A 12,356-nucleotide genomic window follows, 5' to 3' on the forward strand; every position below is an offset into this window, starting at 1 on the left:
TTAGTAGAATCATTTTTGGAAACGATTTCTGCACACCCTGTATATGGTATGTCGTTTTTGGAGACGATTTCTGCACACCCTGTATATGGTATGGGTGGAACTCACCGATGTACTCGTGCTCCTCGGTGTTGGCCAGCCGTATCATCCAGACCTCTGGACCGTCGCCGACCTCCTCCCTGTCGCAGGACCCGTTCGTCGACCTCTCGTCGGCCAGCGAGGAGTTGGAGCTGCCGGAGCGAGGCAGGCGGGGCTTCGGAACCTTAGAGAGTATACCTTTCTTCGGGTGACCGTTCTCGAGGGTGTCTTTGGCTTCTAGCGGTGAGGTTTGCCTGAAAAGTTTCGTCGTTCGTTTGGAAATTTTATTTAAGACAAGATTAACTGATAACATAACATAAACAAAAAAATGTTTAAAAAACTTTATTTGTGTAACGTATTACGAAAGTAACATTAGACATCAATTTGTTCACACTTTATAAGGATTTAGATGAATGCTACGTATCATCCGGCTATGGAATGAGCTCCCCTCCACGGTGTTTCCCGAGCGCTATGACATGTCCTTCTTTAAAAGAGGCTTGTGGAGAGTATTATGCGGTAGGCAGCGGCTTGGCTCTGCCCCTGGCATTGCTGAAGTCCATGGGCGACGGTAACCACTCACCATCAGGTGGGCCGTATGCTCGTCTGCCTACAAGGATAATAAAAAAAAAAATAGAATGTAGCCACGACTTGGCCGTGCTAGCATTGCTGATGTTCATGGGCGACGGTAATCACTCCTGATCTGGTGGGCCTTAACCATCTGGCTACAAAGGCGATTAATAAATGAATATAAAATATTAACTTGTATTTAGATAGATCAGGCATTTTCTTGAGAAGGTCGTGGAGTCTGCTCCTGTAGTTGGGCTCCATGGTCTGCAGCAGCGCGGCCAGGCGCGACGCCGACGCCTCCCCGCCCCACGAGCACTCGCTGCTCGACGAGCTGAACAACGTGCACACGACTCATTAACAAACGGAAGAATAAGCTTGAAAGGCTTTCTCTTGTGGCGGGTAGCCATCATACAACGCAAAATATTTGACAGATGCCTGAATCTCGCTTTCGACATTTTCAAGATAAGCTCGCATATATAAAAGTTCCGAACAACAACATTCACACCGTCGGTCTACCGAGCAAATATCACCCGCTCGGTGGAAGATCTTCCCTTTGTCGTATATCTCCCCAAACTCTCTCTCTTCGATCAGTCCCTCACTGCTGAGGATCGTGACTCCGTCCGATTCCGTCAACCAGCTGTCTCCATCGAACCCCTTTTTGTAGCTTGGTGGAGTGCGTCGCTGACAGTTTTTTTTTATTGCTTATATGGATGAACGAGCTCACAGCCCACCTGGTGTTAAGTGGTTACTGGAACCCATAGACATCTACAACGTAAATGCGCCACACACCTTGAAATATAAGTTCTAAGGTCCAGTATAGTTACAACGGCTGCCCCACCCTTCAAAGTGAAACGCATTACTGCTTCACGGCAGAAACAGGCCGGGCGGTGGTACCTACCCGTGCGGCCTCACAAGAGGTCCTACCACCAGTAAGAAATGTGACCGAAAAAGTTTGTACTATAGTTGCTGTTGACAGATGCTGTGTCATGGTATGTACCTGAAGACAGCCTCGGCGACCGTCGCGGAGTTCCCGGGCTGCTCGTCGGACGGCGTCGATGGCATGTTATTGTTCAATTTCGACGATATACGTTTTAAGAACATTATCTGTAAACGAAAATAGCACTTGGACTATTACAATAAAGAATAGTTTAAAAAAACTAAAAAACACGCTTTATATAAAATTCAACGAAAAATAGAAAATAAATTTTAATAAATTTAAATTGAAAATAGTGTAAAACAATATATATTTTATTGTAAAAAAAAGTGCGTGCGTACAAAGTACACGTGTCAGAAGTGAAACTTTTTTGGCGAACTAATTTATGAGTGTCGCTTATATTTATACAAATCTAAAACTTTAAATTTCCGAGACTTAGAGGAAGGGAAAAAGGAAGATATGTTCCCGCCAAAAGTCTGTCAAATGTCAATCTCAAACCTCAGTGTTGACAGTCACATTATGTTTAGATTTCTAAATTGTAAATGACTAATATTTTGCCAATTGAATTGACTGATTTAATTTCATGCTATTTGATTAATGTTCCAAATTCTTTTCATTTAGTTTCAATTCCTATTAACATTTTTCACAAAAAAAATATAAAATATTAGGCTGTAATGTAATGTAATGATACATTTGCCTTTCCAGTTGGAAAAATACAACAACTACTACTACTGACATTTGACAAGTACTTAATTTCAATAGTAGTTTGACGTCACTTACGTCACTTCCGTTGCATACCTGAGTGACGTTCTGTAAAAATTTTACCCTCATGCGCCTAAAGAAGTTTCACTTCAAAAAGCGTGGGGTGTTTTTTAAGAGAAATAATAATTCTTCTACTCTTATGTGTCAGAAAAATATTTATAACTAATAATACCATGCACCCCATGCAAATTTATTTCCTTTTTTTTTTGTTGAATTTCAATTTTTTAAATTTTTTTTTAATATTGAATTGTCATCGGTCCTCAATAAATCTACACGTTTGAATTAAATCTGGCCTTTTAAAGCAACATCGCGTCTAAAGGAGTCAGTTACAAACATACATACAAGTGAAGCTAATTAATATAAAGTGTACAAAAATAAAGTGTGTGGCGTCGAGAATAGCACCTCCCCTCCAACTCTTTTCGTGGGTGTCGTGAAAGGCGACTAAGGAGATTCATTTGAAAATTTACGTCGTCTGCTCAACTACAGATTTTATTAGTTACTAGCGACCCGCTCTCGCTTCGCTTCGGAAACTAATTTATTATTGATTTCTCCACTATTTAATGGCTTTTATTATACATATAAACCTTCCTCTTCAATCACTCTATCTATTAAAAAAAACCGCATCAAAATCCGTTGCGTAGTTTTACAGATTTAAGCATACATAGGGATATAAGGACAGAGAAAGCGACTTAGTTTTATACTATGTAGTGAAGACCCGATTCTCAAATGTTTGTTTATGCGTGTTTATGAGTTTTGTACGGTAGGTGGCCAGTTCCGTACAAGGGCTCCTGATGTCAAGTCGTAGCAGGTGCTCATTGACATCGGAGTGCGTCGGCACCTATAAGACACGAGCTCACGACATAGCGGGTAGGTCGCCGTGCCGTTAGCGTGTGTAGTGCTTGCGTGTGTAGTGCGTGCGTGTGTAGTGTGTGCGTGTGTAGTGCATGCGCGTGTAGTGCGTGCGTGTGTAGTGCGTGCGTGTGTAGTGCGTGCGTGTGTAGTGCATGCGTGTGTAGTGCGTGCGTGTGTAGTGCATGCGTGTGTAGTGCATGCGTGTGTAGTGCGTGCGGGTGTAGTACGTGCGGGTGTAGTGCGTGCGGGTCTAGTGCGTGCGGGTGTAGTGCGTGCGGGTGTAGTGCGAGCGTGTGTAGTGTGTGCGTGTGTAGTGCATGCGCGTGTAGTGCGTGCGTGTGTAGTGCGTGCGTGTGTAGTGCGTGCGTGTGTAGTGCGTGCGTGTGTAGTGCGTGCGTGTGTAGTGCATGCGTGTGTAGTGCGTGCGTGTGTAGTGCGTGCGTGTGTAGTGCATGCGCGTGTTTTGCATGCGCTTGTAGTGCGTGCGTGTGTAGTGCATACGCGCGTAGTGCGTGCGGGTGTAGTGCGTGCGTGTGTAGTGCATGCGTGTGTAGTGCGTGCGGGTGTAGTGCGTGCGGGTGTAGTACGTGCGGGTGTAGTGCGTGCGGGTGTAGTGCGTGCGGGTGTAGTGCGTGCGTGTGTAGTGTGTGCGTGTGTAGTGCATGCGCGTGTAGTGCGTGCGTGTGTAGTGCGTGCGTGTGTAGTGCATGCGTGTGTAGTGCGTGCGTGTGTAGTGCATGCGCGTGTAGTGCGTGCGTGCAGTACCAGCAGGTGCGCGTCTGCGGGCGCGAGCAGGGCGCGCGGCGTGCGTGTGTAGTGCGTGCGTGTGTAGTGCGTTCGTGTGTAGTGCGTGCGTGTGTAGTGCATGCGCGTGTAGTGCGTGCGTGCAGTACCAGCAGGTGCGCGTCTGCGGACGCGAGCAGGGCGCGCGGCGTGCGTGTGTAGTGCGTGCGTGTGTAGTGCGTTCGTGTGTAGTGCGTGCGTGTGTAGTGCGTGCGTGTGTAGTGCGTGCGTGTGTAGTGCGTGCGTGTGTAGTGCATGCGTGTGTAGTGCGTGCGTGTGTAGTGCATGCGCGTGTAGTGCGTGCGTGCAGTACCAGCAGGTGCGCGTCTGCGGGCGCGAGCAGGGCGTGCGGCGTGCGTGTGTAGTGCGTGCGTGTGTAGTGCGTTCGTGTGTAGTGCGTGCGTGTGTAGTGCATGCGCGTGTAGTGCGCGCGTGCAGTAGCAGCAGGTGCGCGTCTGCGGACGCGAGCAGGGCGCGCGGCGTGCGTGTGTAGTGCGTGCGTGTGTAGTGCGTTCGTGTGTAGTGCGTTCGTGTGTAGTGCGTGCGTGTGTAGTGCGTGCGTGTGTAGTGCGTGCGTGTGTAGTGCGTGCGTGTGTAGTGCGTGCGTGTGTAGTGGGTGCGTGCAGTACCAGCAGGTGCGCGTCTGCGGGCGCGAGCAGGGCGCGCGGCGTGCGTGTGTAGTGCGTGCGTGTGTAGTGCGTGCGTGTGTAGTGCGTTCGTGTGTAGTGCGTTCGTGTGTAGTGCGTGCGTGTGAAGTGCATGCGCGTGTAATGCGTGCGTGCAGTACCAGCAGGTGCGCGTCTGCGGGCGCGAGCAGGGCGCGCGGCGTGCGTGTGTAGTGCGTGCGTGTGTAGTGCGTTCGTGTGTAGTGCGTGCGTGTGTAGTGCGTGCGTGTGTAGTGCGTGCGTGTGTAGTGCGTGCGTGTGTAGTGCGTGCGTGTGTAGTGGGTGCGTGCAGTACCAGCAGGTGCGCGTCTGCGGGCGCGAGCAGGGCGCGCGGGGTGCGCGGGTGCGGGTGCAGCGGGGGGTGCGGCGAGGCGGGGGGCGCGCCGCTGTACTCTTCGCCGCTCACGCTCTCCACCAGCGTCCACACGGACGTGCGCTCGAACTTCATGTACAGGTCGCGCAGCTTCGGATCCACCTGGAACAAGTTAGTTTACTTGTTGATATTGGGTTCACTAAGATCAGTTGATTGACATTAATTATTGAGCTCACGGCACACTTGACGTTTAAATTCGGAGTATTTCATAACGATTGTCCCATCTAAATTTCCGTTTAGAAAGACAATATTTTTTTGAGCTTTTTGGCTTCACAACCAAAATATGCTGTTTATAATGTTGTGTTTGCATGCAGGTCAAATAAAATGCTCTACTGCCAGTATGATATTTACTTCATATAAAGAGCAAGAGGGAGGAAATAAACTGTTCTTTTTTTCCTACCTATGCTGGAAGCCTTACGAGGACTATGCCAGCGTTGCCGAACGAGTGTTCTACTGATAGTTTTATGTTACAATAATAAGACGTATAGTGATACGCACGTCCTGGTACTTAGCCAGACAGAGCATCTGAATGATCTGCGCGATCTGTATAAGGTTGGACCTCGCGATGTACGAGACGGGCACCTCCAGCACGCCGTGCGCCTCGGGGTTCATGATCGCGGGACATATCAGGTGGTTCAACACGAGGTCAGTACAGAGGGCGTGCAGTTCGCGATCTGATACTCTGCAAAACAAAACACGCGGTTTTTTAGGGTCAATTGAACATTAGCTAATGCGTCACGGGCATTTATTGGCATTAGTAAATTTTTTGGCAGGACATGATGGTTTTTTTTTATTGCTTAGATGGGCGGAATAAATCACAGTCGACCTGGTGTTAAGTGGTTACTGGAGCTGGTGGAGGAGTAAATGCGCCACCCACCCAGAGATATAATGCCTAAGGTCTCAAGTATAGTTACAACGGACGCCACACCCTTCAAACCGAAACGCATTACTGCTTTACGGCAGAAATAGGCAGGGCGGTGGTACTCACCCGCGCGGACTCACAAGAGGTCCTACCACCAGTAATTATGCAAATTATAATTTTAGGGTTCGGGTTTGATTTTTATTACACAATGTTATTCCTTCACCGTGGAAGTCAATCGTGAACATTTGTGTAGGTGTTACTATACCACTAGTAAATTAAATAAATACCTGGAATGTTGCTTCAGTAAATGTACAATTTGCTGTATGATCCACGCGATGGTCGTCGGGAAGTTCGACCAGTGTTCTTTCATCGATATGATGAACTTGGTGGTGAGGTTGTACAGCGACTGCACGGTCCATTTCCGGTAGCGGGTCACCTTGGCTGCGTATTCCGCGGTGTTCGGTGGGCCGAACTTTTTCAGACGGTCCGATGATGAAAACCTGGAAATATATGGGGAGCAATGTAATGTTCCAGTAGCTAAAGTTAAGGATTGTTTAGTACACACAAACACACACACACACGATTGCTCTTGCATGTCGCATCGGTATCGCAGGATCCGACTGATGCATGACCATGACCACACTGTCAAGAGTGTACGACTAGGAAGAAGAAGAAGTACACAGTCGGATGTGTGTTATCAGTTTAGGATATCTAAATCCCTAATCGGCAAGGGTTTATAGTACAGCATTATTCTGCCAAAACATACTCATACATTCCTTAGTCTTGTCCACATGAAAATGACACAGCAGTAAATTTCGAAGATTTGAATTAAAATTGTTTATGAATGGAGCATAGTGTAAGTAAGATATACATAATCTAATTGCCCATATAATACCTTCATCTATATAAGGGAATCTTTAAATGTAATTTTCACCATAGTAAAGAGAATGGATTAAATTGAAAATATATACATGTATGGAGGACCAATACCAATGCAATAATATTATTACTTTGGTCTAATATCCTGCCCAGATCAGAACTTAGTATTGTTTAAAATCATTAAATATTAAATTGTATTTTTTAAATTAGAAAGTGTATGTTTAAGGAGTTCATTGAGAAGGGCTGTCCTTTTTTAGGCCTTGAGTTACATAAGCTGAGATATTTTTGTATATTTTTGTTTGTAATGTTACCTTTCCATAGATTTGTCTGGGTCAATATCAAGGAAGAATTCGTCCTCTTGCAGTACAGTCATCACTGGTCCCTGTAGCATCGCGATAAGGAATTGACGCGCAGGAGTATGTCCATCCCGAAAAACCGCATATAAAGATGCGAGAGCACATTTGCCTGTTCTGAATAACCTGAGAAATGTCCACGAATGCAATAAGACTAAGAGAAATATTATTGCTAACATTCATAGGTAGATAGATCCATTTGTCATCTAAAAGGAGTATAGTGAGCTCACAAAGATTGATGCCATAGTTTAGCCTATTTCCCCAGCAAGTAATCTGGTTTTCTGGTCTGATAGATTCTGTAATCCCTTCATATCTACAAGACTGTGGCAATGAACACTATTTAAACTTTAAATTTTAAAATTTGCCCATGCAATACAATAAACTGACAGTTCTGTGGAAATTGATGTTCTTAATTTGTGGCTATTTTGCATTGTTCTTCCAAGATGCAGGAACACTGCACAATCCAGATACTTGCAAATAGTACTAAGCAACGCCAGTGCTCGACAGTGTGGACCTGTTTCTTCTAATTCAAGTCATCCTTATTAAATCTATTGAATGAGTATTTTGTTATTTTTTTCATCATGTACATTCACAGTTGAAAAAGAGCAAAACCCAGACTTTCTTGGAAACTCTTCAAGTAGTGAAAGCATGATAGTTATAAGCAGCTCTAAAGGTGTACTTAATTAAAAAAACCATTTAATTTTTTAAATTTTCATTAGTTGATGTGAGCAACTCAATGTCTTTAATAAGTGATTAATGGAGATCATCAATTTACAATTCAAATGTCTTGTCCTATCCCTTTGTATAGCCTAATATATATTTCTAATACCGTTACCTCCAAGACTCTAACTCTAATACATTGATTGTCCACTAAAAAAGCAAAGGCTTGTACTGTAGCCAGTCTCTTATGATTTATATTATAATTGGAATTCAGCACATTTCATTAATCAATATGTACACTTCTGTTCTCAAAATTTATATACTTACTTTCTAGGATCATTGGAAGTGACCAGCTGATGCTTAATCAACGATTTTATGACAGCTAATAATCTTGTACGGTCACTAGCTAGTCTACAACTTCCATATAAACCAGCAACTAAAGCAGAGGGCAGCGACTGAGGCATATGTTCTTCTCCTAGTAAGAGGCAAAGTGCAACAAGGTGCGGCGAATCTCGGAGCCATCCAAGGAGCTCGCCAAGTGCTAAAGCTTCCTGCAATAGAGAAGAAAAATATGAAAAGATGTCCAAAAGGTATTGAAATACTAAAATATAAAAAAATTAAAACATTTAGCAATACACAATTTCCTAAATATTTCACTCAAACATAATGATTGATTTTAGATGATATTAATTAATTATTTTCACAGATTGTCTCAGGTGGCATTATGGATTCAAACAATTAACATTAGTAAACAAATTTAGAAAAAAATTGTGCAGCGATTTTAAACTTTAATACCAATAATTGTTATTTTAAATCACATTTATTTTCATTGTATATAACAGATTTTTCAATTTCTGTTATACACCTCTCATATTGTAGCTTTTAATTTAACAGATTCATGTTTGAAACAGAAACAAACCAATTATCACCTCTATTGTTCTGAACATTATGACTAACACAATTGCAACTCTCTATAATAAATGGTGACCTTGTTCAATGTTCACTGAAATATAAAGGTCATTATTATATTGAGCATTTCTCAACTTCTATAAATTCTACTCTTTTATTTGACAAATTCTTGAATCTCGCTTACAACATTTTCAAGATAAGCTTGCATAGATACAAGTTCCCAACAACAACATTCGGACCGTCAGTCTACCAAGCAATATCACCCGCTCAGTGTAAGATCTTTCCCTCCGATGTTATACCTACAGGCTCCTTAAACCTACACCAGATTTACAAGTCCACTAACATTTTTTATATAAATTCCTCTCTCTCTGTAACCTGATTTACTCAGCAATCGCATGGTGAATCTATAGATTACCAAGAAGTTCATCTCAATAAATAATAATGATTTAAAAATGTTCTTAAATAGTTAGCTTTGAAAATTTTAAATGATGTAAGTATGACAAATTGAGCAATGTTTGTCACATTATGTCACACATATTAACAACATTTACTATCTATATGTCACTTGTTGCATTAAAGTGGGTGGATACCATGCATGCTACAAAAAATCGATCGTGTGTATTATAGCTGTTTTTTAGAAAAAACATATAAATAGGTTGTCATTATTATATCGTTGGATTCTTGTATAATTAATTTATTCTTGTTATACAGAAATATTTTACAATGAGGATCTAGGATTATTATAGTTGCATACTTGCAATACATACATAGAATATGAATAAATTCACATTGATTAAATTGTGGAAATATATAAAATTAAGTCATGTGATGTTATTTCTTACCTTGTACTTGAGGACTTTGTAAACATCGATAAATGTGGTTCTTTCTAAAGCACTGGCTCGTTGACAGGCGGCTATAGATTCCGCCTCAGATCGTGATATCAGGTTTGTGAGGTTCTGACGCTGTTGCGAGCAGATCCACGACACCTGTAACAACTCCACTGCCCGGTTCTCCACATCTTCGTTCAACTTCTGTAACAGCTGCCTCTCGGTATTTATGAATATTTTTTCACGCCGCAACTGATTAGCCAGTTCGGCGATGTTCATGCATCCTTCTGATGATGACTGCATCATATTTGAAAACAAATACACTTATCTGTACATTTCATTAGGGTGGACCAACAAAATATTTAGTTCATGTCATTTCGTTTTCAAAGAAATTCATTAGGACTTTTCACTGCATTGTTTACAATCTTAATTTACAACAATTGTATTAATAACGTCAGATGAAAAATATTTCCAGATTTTTTATCTTTATTGGGTCGTTATTCCCGGAAATTCCAAATAAATCGTTAAATTTTTGATCACCAACAATTACGACAAACAAAACGCGATAAATACGCCATAAATACGCGAGCAAAAATAGATATTTGAATGAGTGAATAACTAGCAAATTGACAGCATAGATAATACACTTAATATTAAAGAATTGACAGATCAGACAGATATTATGAATATTTTTTTAAAACTAAGCCATAGAAAATGACTTTACAACTAAATATAAGTTTTTATTTATTTATTGCCCGTGTAGGTGGACGAGTATACGGCTCACCTGATGGTGAGCGGTTACCGTCGCTCATGAACGTCAGCAATTTGAAGCAGTTTGAAGACGGATATATCATAGTGCTCGGGAAACACCATGCAGGGGAGCTCATATACGAAATCCGGATGGTAGGTGACAAAAAAGATCTCTGAAAACGCACTGTGGGTGACCGCAGTTGCTTCAGGTAATATGAATGAACTTGACACCAGTGGCGGGTGGTGCTATTGTAAAAACGAAATATCACCTCAAACAATTTCCCAGACCACTCCCCATGTCCCCACTCCCCAATACGGAACAAAATACAGAGGGAGCTGAAGTCCCTCCGCAGACCCAGAGGTTCCAAACGATCCGTCAAAATGGGATTAGCGACAATCCGAACGGTTCTCTTCTGCATGGAGTCAAATGGAAGTAGCTGGTATTTTGGACCGCTGGCAAAGAGGTAGGAGTAGTACTCCACGCGAGGTCAGATCTGGACTTTGTAAAGCATAATTCTTTGTCCAGGCGTGAATTACTGCTTCACTTTATTGAGGACTCCCAGCATTATTGACGTCAACTTGGCTTTGTCCTTCAAATGACTCGGAAATTGGAAATCACTCGAAATATCGACCCCAAGTATCCCAATACTCTTGCAAGGTTGCAGGGATACTACTTACTTGAAATTGCGGCACAATGACAAAAGGGTCCTTCTTGTTTAATGCGTGGGGTCTAAAAAATAAAACATAACTAATTCGAGTGTTAAAAAATTAAATAAAAAAATTAAGTAACATTACTTGACGAGCAATTTATATGATGAGATATTGTGCATTAAAATGAAACCTGCGAATGTAATCATAAATAATTATTTACTGGTTTTTACTTGTTGGTTCCCGTTTAACAATACACATCGTGTATTGTCAAACGGGCATACTGCAGTTCTACTATATTGGAAGATAAACTTAATTTCCCTGTCTTTAATAAACATTCATACTATCATTGTAGTTCATACAATTTCTAGCCAGAATGTTTATATTTTATGCTATAATTAGCAAACAAACAAAAAACAATTATGATTATGCCACACTTTTTCACGTATCATATTAATACGTACGTAGATAAGTGTGCAAATCGAGAAAAACATTCAAATCGTATTCGTAGTAATCCGTTTTTAAATGATCGCTGGAGCTATATTTATATCAGAAACTTTCATATTCATCTATGACACACAAAAACATTATTTTCCTTACCTCTGCCTTAACCCTTAACTCCAAATATTGATATCTATTGATATTATTGAAATCTAATTGGCGGTAGGGAATTTTAAGAGCTCGCACTCTTAGGGATTATCACTATTTGTTTCTGCTCTAAAGCAAATGTATTTTGATTTTATGGGTATACAATATTCGGTCCGTCAATCTATTCGGTTATATCACCAGCTCAGAGGAACACGAACCCATCCTGGTTGTCAATTTCTATGTTTATATGTTTATTAATAAATAACACATAACGGAAGAACGGGCTCCAGTGAAACTATTTTAATAGTTTAACTTTAACAGATTAAACCATGGAGCAAAAACCTCACGCTTTAGTGATAGGGCGTCAGGGTGGTGGGGTGACGTTAAGCAGTAATGCGTTTCGGTTCGAAGGGTGGGGCAGCCGTTCTACTAAAAATCTGAAACTTAGAACTCATGTTTTATGGTGGGTGACGTCATTTACGTTGTTCATGTCTATAGGCTCCGATAACCACTTAAAACCAGGCGGGCCACACATTTAAGCAATAAAATAATTAAAACAATTTCGTTAGCCTCTAATGCCGGCCACTGACATGCGCGCAAATATTCGTACATTGTACGAATGTTTGCGCGCATGTGAAGGGCCTTCAAACATTCATTCGCAAACCTAGCGGCTGTGCAAATGGGTTCGCATACTCAATTTGCGAACCCGTTTGCGCTTCCTCCTACACTTGTTTACGAATGTCTCACGAATTTCTCCTCCTTTTTAATTCGTCAATAGAACATTGAAGAGAAAAAGAGTTTTTAATTCTTTCCCAGACATAATTAACAGCCATGCTGTTTTTATGGGATTTCTTTTGATGAAGATACGC

The 12,356-nt window shown here is 41.9% G+C and overlaps 1 protein-coding gene across 2 annotated transcripts in view; it reads right to left on the reverse strand.

Annotated features, from left to right (window-relative positions):
* The window catches only part of Gapvd1 (GTPase activating protein and VPS9 domains 1), a 39,815-nt gene extending 29,686 nt beyond the window's left edge, over positions 1 to 10,129 (reverse strand). For both annotated transcript variants that reach the window (XM_089733143.1, XM_089733142.1), the window contains exons 1-9: positions 9,517 to 10,129; positions 8,093 to 8,316; positions 7,064 to 7,231; positions 6,161 to 6,373; positions 5,510 to 5,693; positions 4,934 to 5,113; positions 1,640 to 1,746; positions 836 to 973; positions 106 to 329 (exon numbers count right to left, since the gene is read on the reverse strand). In XM_089733143.1, the coding sequence (XP_089589269.1) occupies positions 106 to 329; positions 836 to 973; positions 1,640 to 1,746; positions 4,934 to 5,113; positions 5,510 to 5,693; positions 6,161 to 6,373; positions 7,064 to 7,231; positions 8,093 to 8,316; positions 9,517 to 9,807 (1,729 nt within the window). In that variant the 5' untranslated portion in view covers positions 9,808 to 10,129. The remainder of the gene's footprint in view (positions 1 to 105; positions 330 to 835; positions 974 to 1,639; positions 1,747 to 4,933; positions 5,114 to 5,509; positions 5,694 to 6,160; positions 6,374 to 7,063; positions 7,232 to 8,092; positions 8,317 to 9,516) is intronic.
* Between the last annotated feature and the right edge of the window lie 2,227 nt (positions 10,130 to 12,356).

Source organism: Bombyx mandarina, chromosome 15 (genome assembly GCF_030267445.1).
Source record: "Bombyx mandarina strain Sakado chromosome 15, ASM3026744v2".
Taxonomy (NCBI): Eukaryota; Metazoa; Arthropoda; class Insecta; order Lepidoptera; family Bombycidae; genus Bombyx; species Bombyx mandarina.